General features: G+C 30.3%; 4 protein-coding genes across 4 annotated transcripts in view; 2 read left to right on the forward strand and 2 right to left on the reverse strand.

Moving 5' to 3' along the window:
• Positions 1-20: 20 nt before the first annotated feature.
• On the forward strand, positions 21-2,395 carry LOC128392620 (LIM domain-containing protein A-like). The gene is made up of 4 exons (XM_053352669.1): positions 21-244; positions 350-1,783; positions 1,886-2,169; positions 2,235-2,395. The coding sequence occupies exons 1-4, from the start codon at positions 170-172 to the stop codon at positions 2,347-2,349; spliced, it is 1,908 nt and encodes a 635-aa protein (XP_053208644.1). The 5' UTR covers positions 21-169; the 3' UTR covers positions 2,350-2,395.
• A 2,443-nt stretch (positions 2,396-4,838) lies between these two features.
• On the forward strand, positions 4,839-7,159 carry LOC128392399 (uncharacterized). The gene is made up of 3 exons (XM_053352421.1): positions 4,839-5,391; positions 5,531-6,369; positions 6,431-7,159. The coding sequence occupies exons 1-3, from the start codon at positions 4,925-4,927 to the stop codon at positions 7,111-7,113; spliced, it is 1,989 nt and encodes a 662-aa protein (XP_053208396.1). The 5' UTR covers positions 4,839-4,924; the 3' UTR covers positions 7,114-7,159.
• A 946-nt stretch (positions 7,160-8,105) lies between these two features.
• Positions 8,106-10,498, reverse strand: LOC128392146 (WD repeat-containing protein 91 homolog). Its single transcript, XM_053352126.1, has 4 exons — positions 10,228-10,498; positions 8,704-10,122; positions 8,332-8,615; positions 8,106-8,266 (listed from the first exon to the last, which is right to left on the reverse strand). The coding sequence occupies exons 1-4, from the start codon at positions 10,300-10,302 to the stop codon at positions 8,152-8,154; spliced, it is 1,893 nt and encodes a 630-aa protein (XP_053208101.1). The 5' UTR covers positions 10,303-10,498; the 3' UTR covers positions 8,106-8,151.
• A 1,412-nt stretch (positions 10,499-11,910) lies between these two features.
• LOC128392145 (serine-rich adhesin for platelets-like) overlaps positions 11,911-19,271 on the reverse strand; it is a 29,155-nt gene continuing 21,794 nt past the window's right edge. The window contains exons 3-8 of the mRNA XM_053352125.1: positions 13,988-14,112; positions 13,653-13,882; positions 13,161-13,383; positions 12,772-13,074; positions 12,475-12,576; positions 11,911-12,394 (exon numbers count right to left, since the gene is read on the reverse strand). Of these exons, the coding sequence (XP_053208100.1) occupies positions 12,275-12,394; positions 12,475-12,576; positions 12,772-13,074; positions 13,161-13,383; positions 13,653-13,882; positions 13,988-14,112 (1,103 nt within the window). The 3' untranslated portion in view covers positions 11,911-12,274. The remainder of the gene's footprint in view (positions 12,395-12,474; positions 12,577-12,771; positions 13,075-13,160; positions 13,384-13,652; positions 13,883-13,987; positions 14,113-19,271) is intronic.

Raw genomic sequence — 19,271 nt, forward strand, 5'->3', positions numbered from 1 at the left:
TTTTTTCCAATCATATGTTTGGTTGATAATTTTTCTCATTTTCTAATTTGACAAGACTCAAGTTTTTATTTTCCAAATGATTAACAGTTGATTTGTTTTCTAATTAAATTAGTTTATTGTTGTTAATTGTTATTTAATTTGTTTTTCTTTACTTTATGTTTTTGATTAAATGATGAAACGATTCAAAGATGATCAACTTAACGTTTTTGTAAATTATTTTCTAGAAAAGAGAAACTATTTCAATGTAAGTGATTCATTGTTGATCTTGATTCTTGATTCTTGAAGGTTTCTTATTGATTGTTTCTTGTTGATTGTAATTATTTTAATGGTAATTGTTTCCTTTATTTAGACTCAACAAAGTCCAGGTAAACCAAAGCGAAGGTGTTTATCCATTAAAGAAATGGTCACAAGCAATATTGTCGATAATTGTGACAAAATTTTTCCTATTAGTGGACAATTGCCTTATGAAAACTGTGATGGAAACTTTTCTACTCCTACTGTTAATACAAATGCTAATACAAATACTGCTGCAACTACAGATACAGATACAGATATAGATGCTAGGATATCACCATCGACAGCGTTAACATTAACATCAATATCGACATCGACATCGACACCTCTAAAACTAATTTGTGATAATGTGAATATGATACATACCAATAGTGAAAAGATAATCATGATGTGTGATGGTGAGAATAGAGGAAATGATCGAGATGATGGAGATGATGGAGAGAGTAATAGTAATGACAAAAGTAATTCAACAACATCGAGAAGAAGAAACAATTTGGAAAATGGATCATCAAGTGTAGAGAATGGATTTAATTCCTCTTCCTCTTTATCAAATAGCAATGAAGGCGATGATTTAGATGATTTGGACAATTGCTTCGAACAATTGAAACGATTACCTCCCAATATTCCGAGTTCATGTCTTGGCTACTTAGAGAAAGAAAGTCCTTGTAGTGTGGACATAAGAAAAGATATAAAATATTTCGCCGCAGGATTTGGTAATTGTGAGATTAATCTGTGGTCTTTGAAAGAGATTGGATTTGAGAGTAGGAAAAGTTCAGCGAATTCATCATGTTCCATATTAAATCCACTTCGATTAGCTGCTAGTTCAGAATTGATATTCGATCAAAATTATCTCATCAACAATAATCAATCTCAATTTAATTCATATTCTCAATCTCAATTCCATTCTATTTCTCATTCTCCATCTTTACGTCATCATAATCATCGTCCTCCACCTCATCATCATCCTCACCATACTCATCATCTTCATTCTTCTCAGCATCCATCTCATCATCACAATGTCCATAATCCTCAACACCAACATCACCATTCTGATCATCATCATCATCATCATCATCGTCATTATCATTCTCAACAATTTCGACAACATTCAAACAAGTCAAGTGGAGACAAAACACTTTCTGGTGCTTCCATTTTACGAGGACATTGTGGTCCAGTTTATGGTCTTAATTTTATCGAAAACTCTAATCATTTGATTTCTTGCTCGGAAGATACAACAATTAGAATTTGGGATCTTAACAATTGTAGAAACGAATTCGTTTATTGTGGTCATCTTTATCCGATCTGGACAATCGACAGTAGCCCATTAGAATTATACTTTGTCTCTGGTTCTAGAGACACAACTGCCCGATTATGGACCTTTGAACGACTTTATCCAATAAGGATCTTCACTGGACATTTGTTGGATGTCGATGTTGTTAAATTTCACCCAAATGCCTCTTATATAGCGACGGGATCATCAGATAAAACTGTAAATATTATTACTATTATTTGCTTGTTATTATTTCCTCTATTTTATTACTTCAATACGAATAACAATATTTATATAATTATATTTATATTATTGTAATAGATTCGTCTTTGGGAAATTAAGTCTGGTCAAATGGTCCGTATATTGGAAGGTCATAAGTCGAGAGTCAATTGTTTAACTTTTTCACCCGATGGTAAATATTTAGTCTCTGGAAGCGATGATTTTACAGTCAAAATTTGGGATCTCAGGTCATCGAAAGTACCGATCTCGAGTCTATCATCACACCAATCATCAGTTAACGACGTTTCATTTAATGGCGATGGATCTGTACTCATATCAGCGAGTTCAGATCGATCAGTTAAATATTGGGACTTTAATCAACTCAAGTAAGCAGTAATGAACTTCTTCTTATTATTCATAATTAACTAATTTATATTCTTCTATTTAATAGAAACAACAATCAGCCATCATCTAAATGCTTATTAAACTCAACGACCACTGGATTATCAATAATTAAACTGAAAATGTTGAAACATAATGTGATTTATTTACATGGACGCAAATAAAAATAAATTAATAATTAGTAATAAAATTAAAACTTTGACTACAAAACTAATTTGATGATTGAGAGAATTAATAACTCGATAAATTAAAATCCCGGTGATAATTTGATTATAAATCAACCTGGGATAATTTATCGAACTAATTTTTCTTAGAATTGGTGAAACAATATTCGAGAATCAATCACAATCACAATTATCACAAATCACTAACTATTAGAAACGGAAATGAAAACGATGAAATTGTGAATAGACAATAAGCTTAATTATGATCCCGGTGATGTGATTAATTTATAATCATCAACCGAGGATAATCCAGCTAATCATCTAATCGAAATTATTATAACTTCAATCAAAACTTCAAAAGACACTTTAGTACAGTGATGATCAATCAAATCAATTGACTCCATGAATTAAAATCCCGGTGATGCAAATACTTAAATTCATCAACCGAGATAAATTCAAAGAATCATTTGGTTTGCCGTTTAAAGGTTTCAACAATCAATTCAACACTAGAACTTTTTCACTAATAAAAACCACGATTGATTTTGATGAACAATTAAACATCGCATCGGATGAGTTAGGGTCTAGTCTTGATAGACTAAATTGTAAACAATTCTAGACTCAACTTATCCGACTCGAAGCTTAGACAAAACTTGACTGACCAAACCATCGTTCAGGTCCAACCTTTTATACCAATTTCCTCAACTGATAATGAGTGAGAACAATTAAACCTGTGAAATTTTACTCTCGATTAATCCGTTTATCTCGAGGCCAATCTAAATTTTCTTGACCTTAAATCTCTTAATTCGTTCTAATCTTGGAATCAGTTGAAAAGAACGAATCTAGAACCAAATGTGTTTAAATTATATTGAAATTTTTATTGAAAAAATCTCGAAAATAAGATCAACATGGTATTTTCGCTTCAAGAAAATTTTCACTCTCATCATTCATTAACCTGAGGTTCATCATTTTTTTCTAATTCGAGTGATTGATTTTATGTTAAATCACAATTTCCATTCAATATAAAAATTCCCATGAGTCTTTCCAAATGCTTGGAACTGCAAATAAACAACGACCACAAAGTTTACATTGTCGATATTGAATCGAAATCAAATCACAAGCAATCAATGAATTACAACATCGAGTCAATTTATGATCAGATGAACAAATCGCTTCTTTCGGATCTTCCATTGAAATTTCCCCATCACAAATTGGACAACATTCAGTTACAACTTTCTTTGGACACTCGACAATTAGATCACATTTTTCAGCCCAAATTGTAATATTATTAAAAGAAATACATTGATTAGAATTAAATTTCTCTTGCTCATTTACTAATTTCTCGTACATATTTTTAACATGTCGTCGTAATATCAATGATTCCAATTTGTTTAATACTCTTTCAAACTCGTCAACACTTAAGATGGCAGAAGTTAGTTAATTGCTTATGATTAGCAGCGACAATCGTTCATCTAAATGCTTATTGAATTCAATTAAAGTAGCAACGCAATTTGATTTAATTACTCTTTAAGTTGAAAGCTAATTTGATGATTGAGAGAATTAATAACTCGATAAATTAAAATCCCGGTGATAATTTGATTATAAATCAACCTGGGATAATTTATCGAACTAATTTTTCTGATAATTAATTAGCAATATACGAAAATCAATCAAAATCACAAATCACTAACCATTAGAAACGGAAATGAAACGATGAACTTGTGAATAGACAATAAGCTTAATTATGATCCCGGTGATGATATTAATTTATAATCATCAACCGAGGATAATCCAGCTAACCATCTAATCAAAATTATGATGACCATTGATTACACTTTAAAAAAGATGACCAACCAAACCAATTGACTCCATGAATTAAAATCCCGGTGATGTAAATACTTAAATTCATCAACCGAGATAAATTCAAAGAATCATTTGGTTTGTCGTTTAAATGTTTCAACAATCAATTCAACACTAGAAATTTTTCACTAATAAAAACCACGATCGATTTTGATGAACAATTAAACATCGCATCGGATGAGTTAGGGTCTAGTCTTGATAGACTAAATTGTAAACAATTCTAGACTCAACTTATCCGACTCGAAGCTTAGACAAAACCTGACTGACCAAACCATCATTCAGGTCCAACCTTTTATACCAATTTCCTCAACTGAAAACAATAAAATCTTAAAACTCTAAATCATCATAAAGCTCAAAAATCCGTTTGACCCGAGGGCAAATCCTCAAACTTTTTCGTCTTCATCTTTTACCTTTTTCATTGTGTTAATCTTAAAACCAGTTAGAGTAAAAAGAGTCTCTCCGCGTTAAATCAACTTAAACTATTCTGAAATCTTTGGATAAAAAAATAATACAATAATTATTTCAAATCAATTAAAACTTCCATTGAAAATTAATTACTGATACAATTAAATTCTTGGCCCTTTTTGATTTTCGCGGGACAATATTACCCAATCAAAATGATTCGTAACCAAAACATCTGATCATCACTTGTGAACATGTGAAAGTTTTGAACATTTTAATTGAAACAATTTCATCTTTTTTTAATTAAATTGCGATTATGAGTGAATCAAATGTTTTCCTCATGTTCACCACGACATCTTCTCTTAACGATTCCCCATCTCTTGAATGGTCTCAAGATGATTTCATTTGTTTATTAACCGAAAAAGGTGCATTTGTATTTACTCCAGAATTTTCATTCGCCGATTCAACTAACAGTCTTTATCCACATAAACATTTTATCCCTAATCCTGTTGATCCTCCACCTTTGGGGATTAGTTCAACTGTCAAGAAATTTATTTACTCACAACAAGCGAAATGTGATTGGTTTCATCATATTCACCTGACTGATGGTTTCTCAAGTCACTATTGTCGATATCAATTGGCTGCCTGGTCACCGAGAATCAAACAATTCGGTTCAATATTGGCTTTGATTACTTATGATCATCGATTGGTATTATATGTTTTTCAGAACAATGAATGGAAACAATTAGCTGATTGTTCAAGCATTTTGGATACAAAATTAGGGTAAATAAGCAACTTTTGTCTTATTGTAATGAGTTAAACAAAATGGAGGGAATTTGATATACTCAAAGTTTGGAAAGATGATTTTGTTGTTGATCAATTTCTCTTCTTCTAATTAAACTGATTTATTTTGATTTTTCAGGGATCATTATCGAGGAATTTCATCAGTTAAAGCGTATGAACTTTTAGCTAAATTGGCAATACAATCGATGAGTTTCAGTTGTGTCTTTGAACTTGATGGAGTCGAAACAGTTTTACTCGCCTGTCCATCTCAATCTGGACATTGTCACTTTTTCCGAATCAATTTAACCAATTGGCTGGAAAATGTTGATGATAATGATTCTGTCAATCTGGTCAACACATGGAAAACTGGACTTGCCTCGATAACTTATTGTTCATGGTTTAAAAATTTTCTAATACTTTGTAGCCTTGATGGTCAACTAATTATCTACAAGATTCCGGTTGATATAATTGATTGTACTTTCAATGATTGGCCATTAATACCCCAATTAACCCTTTGGTCAGAAAAAGATTTTATTCCAGTTCAACATATCATCATGACAGAAATTGAAGTTAACAAATATAAGATAATCTTCACCAAGAATGATCATATTATTATTTTGATATTGAAAGAAATTAATATTGATGACAAGGAGATTTTACAATTAGATGATGATGGTAATAGTCTCTCCATTATTCCAAGTCAATCATCTCCCTACATAACTGGAATGTCACTATTACCAAATGATGATTTAATCCTTTCATCTCCTGGTTCGTTAATTACAACGATGAAAATCAATGGAATCAAATTAGAGCCACAAACTAGTCACCCAATCAATTTGGACGAAGTCGCTTCTAATATGTCACCATTGAGCCTGAAAACATCTCGAAACAATGTTCTGACCTGTGTCGCTCAAATGATCACCAAACTACACGATCACTTACTATTGAAAGAGCCAACGAGAATAATTATTTTTCCAAGTGAGTCGAAAATCAAGTCAAATTATGAACAATCAACTAATTAGTTATTTCTCTCCAATAGATATAAGTTTTAACGAATTGACAATGAAGCTCGAAAGTTTAATAAACGATTCCGATCTGAAGACGAAATACTCCAGTTTACACGACATAATGGACCTTCTTAATAGTCTTCGAGGTTATTATGCGACTAATTGTAGTTGGATTCCAAGTAAATTGAAACAAGCATTTGATGAACCGATTGATTTCGAGGACAATTCACTTAACCTCGAGAGTCTAAACTTACAAGTATTGCGATTTGTATGTTTAGCTTTATCGCAGAACAATTTAATCAACTTAAGTGTTGACGAGTTTGAAAGAGTATTAAACAAATTGGAATCATTGATATTACGACGACACGTTAAAAATATGTACGAGAAATTAGTAAATGAGCAAGAGAAATTTAATTCTAATCAATGTATTTCTTTTAATAATATTACAATTTGGGCTGAAAAATGTGATCTAATTGTTGAGTGTCCAAAGAAAGTTGTAACTGAATGTTGTCCAATTTGTGATGGGGAAATTTCAATGGAAGATCCGAAAGAAGCGATTTGTTCATCTGATCATAAATTGACTCGATGTTGTAATTCATTGATTGCTTGTGATTTGATTTCGATTCAATATCGACAATGTAAACTTTGTGGTCGTTGTTTATTTGCAGTTCCAAGCATTTGGAAAGACTCATGGGAATGTTTATATTGCTATTGAATGTTAATTCTTATTAAATCAAATAAAAAGATGATGAAAATATTAATTATCTCGATGATTATTCCGGATAGTTTTTCGTATGAAATTAAAATTTACAGAGGAAAAAAAGTTATTCTTCCATTGGCTCAGTTAGAAAATTGTTAATCCATTAAAAGATAAACCTTCATATTTTAAACTCGGGACTAGCCTCAAGCCAAATGGACGAAAAATGTTGATTAGCTTTTTAGAAGAAAAGAAAATCTAAATATCTTAGTTTTTAATCTTCTTTTTAGTCTTTTTCTCTCCTTTACTCACTCACGAGCTCACTTTCCTTGCCCTTCTCTCTTCTTTATCATCTTGACACCAGAAAATGAGTATAAAAGTCCAATGAATCTTCGAGTTTTGGTCAATCAAGTTTCTAATGAACTTCGGAACCGATGATTTGAGTCTAATCCTGTCAACTTTATCGAATCAAGACTAGACCCTAAATCATCCGTTGCGATTTTCATTGTTCATCGATATCAACAGTGGTTCTCATTCAAATGGTGGAACAAAAGTTCTAGTGTTTAATTGATTGTTGAAACATTTAAACGACAAACCAAATGATTCTTTGAATTTATCTCGGTTGATGAAATTAAGTATTTGCATCACCGGGATTTTAATTCATGGAGTCAATTGGTTTGGTTGGTCATCTTTTTTTAACGTGTTTTAGTTTCTCAAAATAATAATTTTGATTAGATGATTAGCTGGATTATCCTCGGTTGATGATTATAAATTAATCACATCACCGGGATCATAATTAAGCTTATTGTCTATTCACAATTTCATCGTTTTCATTTCCGTTTCTAATAGTTAGTGATTTGTGATAATTGTGATTGTGATTGATTCTCGAATATTGTTTCACCAATTCTAAGAAAAATTAGTTCGATAAATTATCCCAGGTTGATTTATAATCAAATTATCACCGGGATTTTAATTTATCGAGTTATTAATTCTCTCAATCATCAAATTAGTTTTGTAGTCAAAGTTTTAATTTTATTACTAATTATTAATTTATTTTTATTTGCGTCCATGTAAATAAATCACATTATGTTTCAACATTTTCAGTTTAATTATTGATAATCCAGTGGTCGTTGAGTTTAATAAGCATTTAGATGATGGCTGATTGTTGTTTCTATTAAATAGAAGAATATAAATTAGTTAATTATGAATAATAAGAAGAAGTTCATTACTGCTTACTTGAGTTGATTAAAGTCCCAATATTTAACTGATCGATCTGAACTCGCTGATATGAGTACAGATCCATCGCCATTAAATGAAACGTCGTTAACTGATGATTGGTGTGATGATAGACTCGAGATCGGTACTTTCGATGACCTGAGATCCCAAATTTTGACTGTAAAATCATCGCTTCCAGAGACTAAATATTTACCATCGGGTGAAAAAGTTAAACAATTGACTCTCGACTTATGACCTTCCAATATACGGACCATTTGACCAGACTTAATTTCCCAAAGACGAATCTATTACAATAATGTAAATATTGTTATTCGTATTGAAGTAATAAAATAGAGGAAATAATAACAAGCAAATAATAGTAATAATATTTACAGTTTTATCTGATGATCCCGTCGCTATATAAGAGGCATTTGGGTGAAATTTAACAACATCGACATCTAACAAATGTCCAGTGAAGATCCTTATTGGATAAAGTCGTTCAAAGGTCCATAATCGGGCAGTTGTGTCTCTAGAACCAGAGACAAAGTATAATTCTAATGGGCTACTGTCGATTGTCCAGATCGGATAAAGATGACCACAATAAACGAATTCGTTTCTACAATTGTTAAGATCCCAAATTCTAATTGTTGTATCTTCCGAGCAAGAAATCAAATGATTAGAGTTTTCGATAAAATTAAGACCATAAACTGGACCACAATGTCCTCGTAAAATGGAAGCACCAGAAAGTGTTTTGTCTCCACTTGACTTGTTTGAATGTTGTCGAAATTGTTGAGAATGATAATGACGATGATGATGATGATGATGATCAGAATGGTGATGTTGGTGTTGAGGATTATGGACATTGTGATGATGAGATGGATGCTGAGAAGAATGAAGATGATGAGTATGGTGAGGATGATGATGAGGTGGAGGACGATGATTATGATGACGTAAAGATGGAGAATGAGAAATAGAATGGAATTGAGATTGAGAATATGAATTAAATTGAGATTGATTATTGTTGATGAGATAATTTTGATCGAATATCAATTCTGAACTAGCAGCTAATCGAAGTGGATTTAATATGGAACATGATGAATTCGCTGAACTTTTCCTACTCTCAAATCCAATCTCTTTCAAAGACCACAAATTAATCTCACAATTACCAAATCCTGCGGCGAAATATTTTATATCTTTTCTTATGTCCACACTACAAGGACTTTCTTTCTCTAAGTAGCCAAGACATGAACTCGGAATATTGGGAGGTAATCGTTTCAATTGTTCGAAGCAATTGTCCAAATCATCTAAATCATCGCCTTCATTGCTATTTGATAAAGAGGAAGAGGAATTAAATCCATTCTCTACACTTGATGATCCATTTTCCAAATTGTTTCTTCTTCTCGATGTTGTTGAATTACTTTTGTCATTACTATTACTCTCTCCATCATCTCCATCATCTCGATCATTTCCTCTATTCTCACCATCACACATCATGATTATCTTTTCACTATTGGTATGTATCATATTCACATTATCACAAATTAGTTTTAGAGGTGTCGATGTCGATGTCGATATTGATGTTAATGTTAACGCTGTCGATGGTGATATCCTAGCATCTATATCTGTAGTCGCAGTGGTATTTGTATTAGCATTTGTATTAACAGTAGGAGTAGAAAAGTTTCCATCACAGTTTTCATAAGGCAATTGTCCACTAATAGGAAAAATTTTGTCACAATTATCGACAATATTGCTTGTGACCATTTCTTTAATGGATAAACACCTTCGCTTTGGTTTACCTGGACTTTGTTGAGTCTAAATAAAGGAAACAATTACCATTAAAATAATTACAATCAACAAGAAACAATCAATAAGAAACCTTCAAGAATCAAGAATCAAGATCAACAATGAATCACTTACATTGAAATAGTTTCTCTTTTCTAGAAAATAATTTACAAAAACGTTAAGTTGATCATCTTTGAATCGTTTCATCATTTAATCAAAAACATAAAGTAAAGAAAAACAAATTAAATAACAATTAACAACAATAAACTAATTTAATTAGAAAACAAATCAACTGTTAATCATTTGGAAAATAAAAACTTGAGTCTTGTCAAATTAGAAAATGAGAAAAATTATCAACCAAACATATGATTGGAAAAAAGTAAACAGAGAAACGGACAAGGCGCCAACCTTAAATCCTCGTATTCTTTTAATTACAATTAAGTTTCTTTTAATTAGGCGAATTATAAATTACATGTTAAATATTATTATTTATTATTATGTTATTATTAAATGTCAAGTACCCGATTACCCAAAGATACCACGAAGGCCTTGCAGGGCCGAAGAATAAATCAAAGTTAGTCAATAGTCAAACTTCCGGATAATAGTAAAGAGGAAGGAAGATTTACCCAGGATTGAGAAATCGATTCGATCTTGTTTACTTGGGTTGATTCCTTTCGAATAATAAAACTAATCGAATGAACTTGTAATCTCCACTAAACTCTCATTGAAGGCGATCCTCAACTTCTCAAACTCTGTGGGATCATAATTGATCCAAAGGCCAATAAGGAGATGCTCCGGCTGACCAGTAAGCGAGAAGAGAATTAGTTGATTACAATATGATACAAGGGATACCCGAATTGACTATGGTTGGAACGGAGACTCAAAAGTGGGGCAATCAAATCTCAATCAAATCGGGTTTCATCCTTTCCAAAATCAACGAATACTGACCATCCGTTTTAATCAGATAATCATAGAAACTTTCGTTACTTGGTACATTAAGATGACCTCAAATGTCTTCATGTCAAACACTCGCGGTGGTTTTCCATGAATTTACCTTCTTATGGATCTCGATTGGCCTCGAATCCATTGGCTTCGATACCAAAATTATTCCCAGCGACAGTTTAGTGCAATTTTCGAGAACAATGAAAATACATTCATTCTCATAACGTTTCAATCACAATCACAATCAAAAGTTGAAAATTAAATTATCCATATTAACGATAACACTTACAATTCAAATCAAATCAAGTGAAAAACAACGTTAACCTCAAACTAATCCTATTAAACATAAACAAATCAGTCAATCAATCTGATTGATCAACTTGATCATGGACCAAATAATCAAAGTATTAATGTTTATATTGAGAAAAAGAAACTGGATTATCTGATAATATGAAAAATTGATTATTATTAATAAAAACCGCGAGTCTAATCATGTATGGATTAATCTTAACCATTGATTAGATTGGCCTCAAAATAATTAATTGTCATTGGAAATTAACAATATGCAAATTAATTGACCGAAAATCAAAGTCCAGGTCTATCCTGATGATCGCAAGGCAAAGACAATAAACATTAAATTGATTCTATGGTTAATCTAATTGTCTCCTCTTCTTTTGTTTTTTGTTTCTAATCTTATTCAAGGAAATTTACGCTTCTTATTACAATTAACTGATTAACTTATTAATAGTAATTAAGATGATCAGGAAACTTCATTTAAACCATACTCAGTACATGTATCATGCTTAGTGTTGATGTTCAATTATCGCCAGTTAATCAACTTGATGGGATAATCTTAATCGTTAATCTTAACAATGAATCAATCAATAGATTTAGTGTTCAATGTTTTATAATCAATGGATACCGTTTGTTTTGTTTACTAATCAATTGCTAATCTTTACAATTATACGATTTAATTTAAATTATAGTTTTTGAGAGCGACTAGATTATAATATCAATCTATTACAAACAAAAAATTTTGGATTTCAGTTCATTTTCATGGGAGATTAAAGGATTAAATAGAGACACTAAAAAAACAATTGGTGTCGTTGTGAGAAAGTTAATCAAATTGGACAATTGTGATTTTTTTTCGTCAAGCAATTTACATAAATTCAACAAAAATGGAAAAAAGATTCGCTTCCATTGGCAGGATTCTCAGGTACTAATGCGATTGTCGCTGATTTTAAGGTCGAACCATCATAATATTGGCTAATGCGTTGCGACGTTTTCTCCAATTACCAAGATTCTTTGAATGATAACAAATCTGTCGATACCAATCTCGTTTCTCAGTTGGTGAATCAGCCTAATATTGAGATAAATATCAAGAAATTTATTAAATTGTGTTATTTTCAGCTAAAGATTATCACAGAAAATGAAATTTACCTTAAAAATGAATGACTCTTTAGTATTTTGTTCATGAATTTCAAATATATCTTCAAATTCAGTGTCTGATGATACAACACAAGATGCAAGGTTGAATGGTTCCTAAAAGAAAAGGTAACAAAAAAGTTTATACGAACAATTTTAGATTGTAATTGATAAGAAAAACAACAATTAAAGCTAATATTTGCAATCCTTTCATTTAAATTCAAGTTCAGTAATGTCTATGATGTGAATTCATTGAGACATCAAGATTACTTTACAATCAATTGATTAGTAAACACTGATAATGATACTTACTCTGCATAAAGTGTATCGATTATGTTTCTCTTTAATTAATATGATGACTGCTTGTTCACATCCATGATTTGATCTGGGAAACATGAGCTCTCGTTCAAATTCATCTTCATCATCTTCGGTTAAATTGGCCTTAATTGTAGGTAACATTTCCCCAAGGCTCATTAGAAGGCAACTGGCAGAGGAAAATTTAATGTTACCTCGTTTCTTGTATAATTGATATTCGGATGAAGGTAAAAACGATAGACGACCCGATAAGATGAAATTTGCTTGATCACGAGTCCAACTCATAGCTTCCAATGCGACCTTGGTAATAAAGAAGATCAACAATAAACAATTAACAATCAAATCAATTTTCTATGTATTCAAAAGTATTTAATGTTCATTCTCACCTTTCTCAATTTAATATCACCAATATCATCGATACTTGGCAATCGACGATTCGAGAGATGAGAAAATTTTCTCCAAATTTTGGTCGGTGCAGTTGAGCCTTTAGTCTGTTGATTTATATGTTCCAAGTGAATTTCAACCTTTTGCTGGGCCAATTTCAAGGCATCTCTATCCTGATGGTGATGAGGGGTAACTTTATACAATCGATTCAATAATAATGGATACCTGAGGGCGAAGAAAACAATGGATTAGCGAGAAAGAAAAGAAAAACATTAACGGATTAACGATCGTAATCTCAGGTCACCATTTTTTTTTCTTCTCTTCAAGTAAATGATAGAGAACCAGATGGTCAGAACTGTAAGAACGGTGACAATTCTCATGAGAGAAGAAAAAAAAGTAAAAGAAAAAATGGCGAATTGAGATCTTAAGCCTTCTCGCGAAAAATATTGAGAAAAGAACAAGGAAATTGAAAGAAAAAGGTAAACCACACTCACTTCGTAACTCTTTGCACTGGAACCATTAAGAATGCTGAGAGATTCATCCTTCTCAGAAGAGTATTTTCCATTTGAGAAACTCTTAAGAATATTCTAAGAAGTTCTTTCTCTTTCTCTAGTTGATTCAACAGAACCGACGCTGACCCTTGGTGAAGACAATAAGTTTCAAAGGAATGGAGCATAGAGGCCGATTCCATGAAGAGCCTTCCAATGTTGACGGTGGTAAAATCCTAAGATGACCAGTGTAAGAAAAGAAAGAGAAAAACAATCAGTAAATCAACACTAATCAAGAGTAGTAATTAATTGTTTGGCCCTCGAAAAGTTGAGCCACTAACCTCATCTCCTTGTTCAGAAGCGATATCGATGGCATCTTGTAGTTTCTCCGAGAACTTTGAATTAACGCTAATTAATTCTTCTAAATTGATGAAAACTCCTTTAATTTGTTCCTTTGTCAGTAAACCTAATTGTGGAAAGAGGAATCAAATCAAATGATTAGCAATTAAATTGAAACAATCAAAACATTTTCGGAGCTTCAAAGGTAAACAGAAACGATTTGTTTTCCTCATCAATGATTCATTTGATTCTAACAGGGAAATGACTTCGATTTTTTTTAATCAACAATTGAACGATTTTAATTTTAATCACAAATTCACAATTAGATTTAATTTCCCAATAGGGTTAAGAGATGATGATGTTCATCGTCATGTTTAATTGCGAGGGTGTCAAGAGGCATAAATCTTATTGACAAATGAACATGATGATTATTAGTAAAGTTACAAATAACAAACAATTTACTTAATTGTAATGAACCACAACAATTGTGAAAATTAAACAAACGAGAGTGGGATGAAACAATTAACGGTAATCAAATATAACCATAACCAGAAAATTGACCTTATTAAGAGTAAATTAAGTCAATTGATAATCAGAATGATTTTAATTACAATTACAGTTAAAAAGTCAACTAATGTTTGATTAATTTGTTGGTTAACAATTAAAACTAATCATCTGTATTGTAACTTTATACCGACATGATAGTATATTGATGATGACCATGTATTGATTAAACAGTTAATTGTTGTTGATGATGAGGTTTAAGACACAATTGACTTAATACAATTAAGTCGTCTCATTGATTACTCTTTAAATCATTTCAATGTTTAATCAATTGTGAAAATTTACCAATCAGCATGGAAAGAAACAATTAATGAAAATATTACCAGACAATTAAAGTGTAAACATACTAATTGTTTGGTACATATTGAGGAAATGTAATCTATTGATTGTTATTGCAATCATCGAGTAATTAATATTATCATCAATGATTAAGGAAATGATTAAGTGGATCAGTGAAAGAAAAGGTTAATTTGAATGAATATCAATTCGATTATGATTAAGATGTGATGGTCAGGGAGGAACTGGACTTATCTCAATGAATGGAAAAGTTCACAAATGAATAGAATTGAATTGTAATCACGCAAAGAAAAAGAAGAAGAAGAAAAAAGTTCGAAGTGAAAAAAAGATTCGATCTTTTTTTCGTGAAACTGACCTGTAACTCGATATCTTATCGTACGCACACTAATCTACAATACAAGATGATGGAAAAGTGACCCAAGTACTTTCCGTGAATCGAATGGTCATCGTGACCATTAACCGTGATCATCATGTAAATGGCCTTAAAAGGAACAATAATAATCTGATAATCTAGTCTAGAACCTTAATCAGTACTAATTGTTGACGATACTTTCTCTTAATCATCAACTTATTAATCTCATCTAAATTTTTGATTACAATCAGTAAACAACCAAATCATTCATTAGGTTTCCATCAGTTAATCGTATTAATATTTTGTTACATAAAACAATTAAATTAATCTGAATCTTTTTCTTTATGGCTTCCTTGTTGATTGTTGATCAAATATTAATACAATTAACTGATGATTAAACTCAAATAACAAATTCAATAATAATCACAACTAAATCATCATCAATCGGGTACAACAAAAAAACTCAGTTGATAAAACTCATTGAAAGTCTCAAAGTTTTCACAAAGAGAGCTCATTTAAAGGTCATTTTTGACCAGAATCGGCCATCGGCATTGTGACCTGACCGATATACCATTTGATTATTAACATGAAATAAATAATAAGCTTTTTTTGTTGTATTTTTGTTGTATTTTTATGGTTTTTTTTACTTCAAAAAGGAATAGGAAAAGCTAATCATTGAGCTGAACGATTAACATGCAGATTAACCGGCTTAGAATAAATTTCTCCAACAATTTAAATTGTTATATCTTCTTGTAGACTGATCATCATTATCTTAATCACAATGATAATCATTTACATCATGACAATAACCACCAAGGTTAAAGTTGTAATACTTTAATTGATTAAAAAAAGAAATACTCATTTCCGTAAACAAGTAAATCTTTTCTCATGATGTTCATTTGTAAATCAACATTTAATTGATTGTAATAAAAAATAACTGACCAGTTAAATTGTGCAATAAACCAGGTAACAATTAAGTCACCAAATAGGTAAAGTAAAATTAGAAATACATGTAAACTAATCACAATTTAATTGTAAAACAATCAAATGAAACACTAAAGAAAAGCATTTAAATATTTAGGAAAAATTTTCTTAGCTACTGGATGAAAGTTTCAATTACAATTAACTAATCATCATTATGCAAATTAACAAGAAAAATAATTAATCAGGTAAACGAAACAGGTAATTAAACTTGAAATTAGATGAGATTTACAAAGTTGATTAACAATCAAATGTAATGGTGATCAAGATGATTAAAATTCCAGTTAAATTGTCGTTCACAATTAAAGGGCTAACATGTAATAGCGATTACATTGCCTACTTCCCACAAGAAAACGGATTAAAACAATAACCACTCCTGAGACAATTTTTGTTTGTTGTTGATTGTTAATCATCGTAAATTGTTACCTTGAGGGGTTAATACACCTTCATTGTTAATCAGTTTTGATTAGTGAAACATAATTTAAATTGTAATCATAAATTATCTTTTAATTTAATCGCCAACACTGACACCAACACTTAGCCAACAATTGAAAATATTGAACAAGACTTGAAAAAAAGTAACGGTAAAAAGTTAATTTCATATAATATTAATAGTGCTAAACTAAATCCAGTTTACAATCAACTAATAATCAAATAACAACACTTATTTATTAATATAATCAGTAAATTGTTATTAAAACAACAAATGAGAATCTAAAATCTAATCCGATTTTTAGATTGTTCAAAATTTTGTTAATTGTTACCTGAAAATTGAATTATTTTTCTTGATAATCATGATCATTATCATGATTAAGATTAAAATGAAATATTATTATCATGATTATCATTGGAATCAAATTAATTCTGTCAAAAGATTTTCAATTGACACGAAATGTTGACCTTTCTCTTTGTTTTATTTTCTCTCTCTCAAGGTAAGAGATTAATTTAATTCCTATTAATTATCATGATTACTAAATTGTTATAACGATGAATAGACTCAGATACGCACGAATTGTGAGATAATAAATTAATTGTAATTAGAACTTTTTTCTTCATCTTCTTCCGGCAACACTGAACTTAGACAATTAACTTTTCATCTATTCAATGGTAACACTGACCAACCAATTGTAATTAACTCTGATTAACTATTGAGTTAATTATCTGAGACGTGAAACAATCAATTAATTATTATCTAAGATCTAATTTCTTGCTCTTATTGAAAATTTCCTAATATCAACTTTATCGGGTATCAACAATTAAGAAACGTTTTCAATCAATTTAAACTAAATTTAAATTGATTGATTATTTTTGTTTTCTGTTTATGATTAATTTTTTTAATCATTGATGATGCTGATTTGGTTCTGATGATTAACATTGCCGTTAGGTTAATTAAATGAAAGGGTATTGATTAAGTTTGACATTAATGTCAATTAATTGTTTGTTTTTTATTTAATTTGATTGGTCAGCTGATTGAACTTGAAATGTTAATCATTAATCAAGTTTCAGTTAATTATATAAATCGGGTAAGGTTCAACATGAAAGTTTAATAAACTTAATTGTAACGATTACGATTAATAAATTGTGACCCAAATTAACTAATTAATTTAGTAAAATCTGATAAAAGTTGTTAATGAAAACCTTAAATTAACCTTAAATTGTTGACGATGAAAAGGAAAAAAAATTTGTATTCTTAGTTAATTGTGTGTCTTTCACTAATTGTTATCATTAAGCAATTTAATCGTAAGTGTGAATGAACATGATGATTAATAAGAAATCAGGCCTCACGATTAACTAACTAAACTAATTCATAGTTAAATTGTTGATTTGATTAATTTGATTACTGATTTTTCATCGAGTCGCAAGACTAACCTACACCTTGAAGGTAAAAAAAGTCATCATTTATCACTGATTAGTTAATTGTTGTGATTAGTAAGATCAATATTGATTAGCAGGAATACTAGTTGATTGTTATCAACGACAATCAACTTAATTGTGATTGTGTTTGATTCCTTTAATAACTAACGGAAAACTAATTAAGGTATCAGACCAAATTAGGTTGGTAACCATTTCGTTAACCCTAAATGGTTACAATTAAATTGTTGGTTAATCAGTTGATTAAAAGTTTACCAACTGTCCAAGATAATCCTCTCTCATACTGATCACAATTAATTGTAATTAAGATATTTATAATTAATCTGATAGATGAACAAACTAACACTGATTAACCTTGGGAATGTAAATTGTTGACCTAATCAAGATTAACTTTTAATTGTTGGTAAAAAGATGCAACTTAATTAAATGATTTATAAATGTTCATTTGGACAATTAATTAGATTCAGTATTTAGTTTTCATTGAAACAATTTATTAATCATAATTATTAGTGGTTTTTTCAAATGATTCAATTGATTATGAATCTTATTAGTGATCATATTTAATTCAATTAATTATGACGCTGATTAACTCAACAATTAACATTATTATTATCATTAATTATTAGACATTGAAATTAATTAGTAACTGTGACACAATTGACATTGATTAAGTTAATCAATTTGTTCAAACAATTAACTAACCTTCAGGTTGTTGATAATTATCAATGTCTATTAGATTTCAATACTGATCATTATATTGATTATTGGAAAAACTATTCAATTGTAAATTGTAACAATTTAAATTTATGATCAACCAAATTGTCTGAATAATTTAGCCTTAAGGAAACTGATTATAATATTAATAGTTACAATTAAAGTTGTGGGTTGATTTTCAATGTTGATCTAGATTTTTAATTCTCGTAATTGTGATTTAAGCAACAAAAGTGTAACTATGATATACTTAATTGTTGTTATATGATTGACAATATAATCCAACAGTTAATTCATCATTTTAAATTGAAAAAAAACACATTAATAACCAAACTGAATCATCAACAATTTAATCGGTTCGATATTAGTTAACTTTAATTGTTAATCGTGTGTTAATCACCTTGGACTGTTTTCTTGAGTTGATTATTGATCTTCAATGTTAAGGATTAAGATTTTCGTTAATTTCTTAATCATTCATCATCGTTGATCATTCACAATCTGATTGTGAT

This window comes from Panonychus citri, unplaced genomic scaffold, assembly GCF_014898815.1.
Source record: "Panonychus citri isolate SS breed McGregor unplaced genomic scaffold, ASM1489881v1 Contig00136, whole genome shotgun sequence".
Lineage (NCBI taxonomy): Eukaryota > Metazoa > Arthropoda > Arachnida > Trombidiformes > Tetranychidae > Panonychus > Panonychus citri.

Coding starts and splice junctions, on each gene's coding strand:
- LOC128392620 (XM_053352669.1), top strand. CDS start 170: ATGATGAAACGATTCAAAGATGATCAACTTAACGTTTTTGTAAATTAT. Junction 245..349: donor AAAAGAGAAACTATTTCAAT/GTAAGTGATTCA, acceptor TCCTTTATTTAG/ACTCAACAAAGTCCAGGTAA. Junction 2,170..2,234: donor TGGGACTTTAATCAACTCAA/GTAAGCAGTAAT, acceptor TCTATTTAATAG/AAACAACAATCAGCCATCAT.
- LOC128392399 (XM_053352421.1), top strand. CDS start 4,925: ATGAGTGAATCAAATGTTTTCCTCATGTTCACCACGACATCTTCTCTT. Junction 5,392..5,530: donor ATTTTGGATACAAAATTAGG/GTAAATAAGCAA, acceptor TTGATTTTTCAG/GGATCATTATCGAGGAATTT. Junction 6,370..6,430: donor GAGAATAATTATTTTTCCAA/GTGAGTCGAAAA, acceptor TCTCTCCAATAG/ATATAAGTTTTAACGAATTG.
- LOC128392146 (XM_053352126.1), bottom strand. CDS start 10,302: ATGATGAAACGATTCAAAGATGATCAACTTAACGTTTTTGTAAATTAT. Junction 10,123..10,227: donor AAAAGAGAAACTATTTCAAT/GTAAGTGATTCA, acceptor TCCTTTATTTAG/ACTCAACAAAGTCCAGGTAA. Junction 8,267..8,331: donor TGGGACTTTAATCAACTCAA/GTAAGCAGTAAT, acceptor TCTATTTAATAG/AAACAACAATCAGCCATCAT.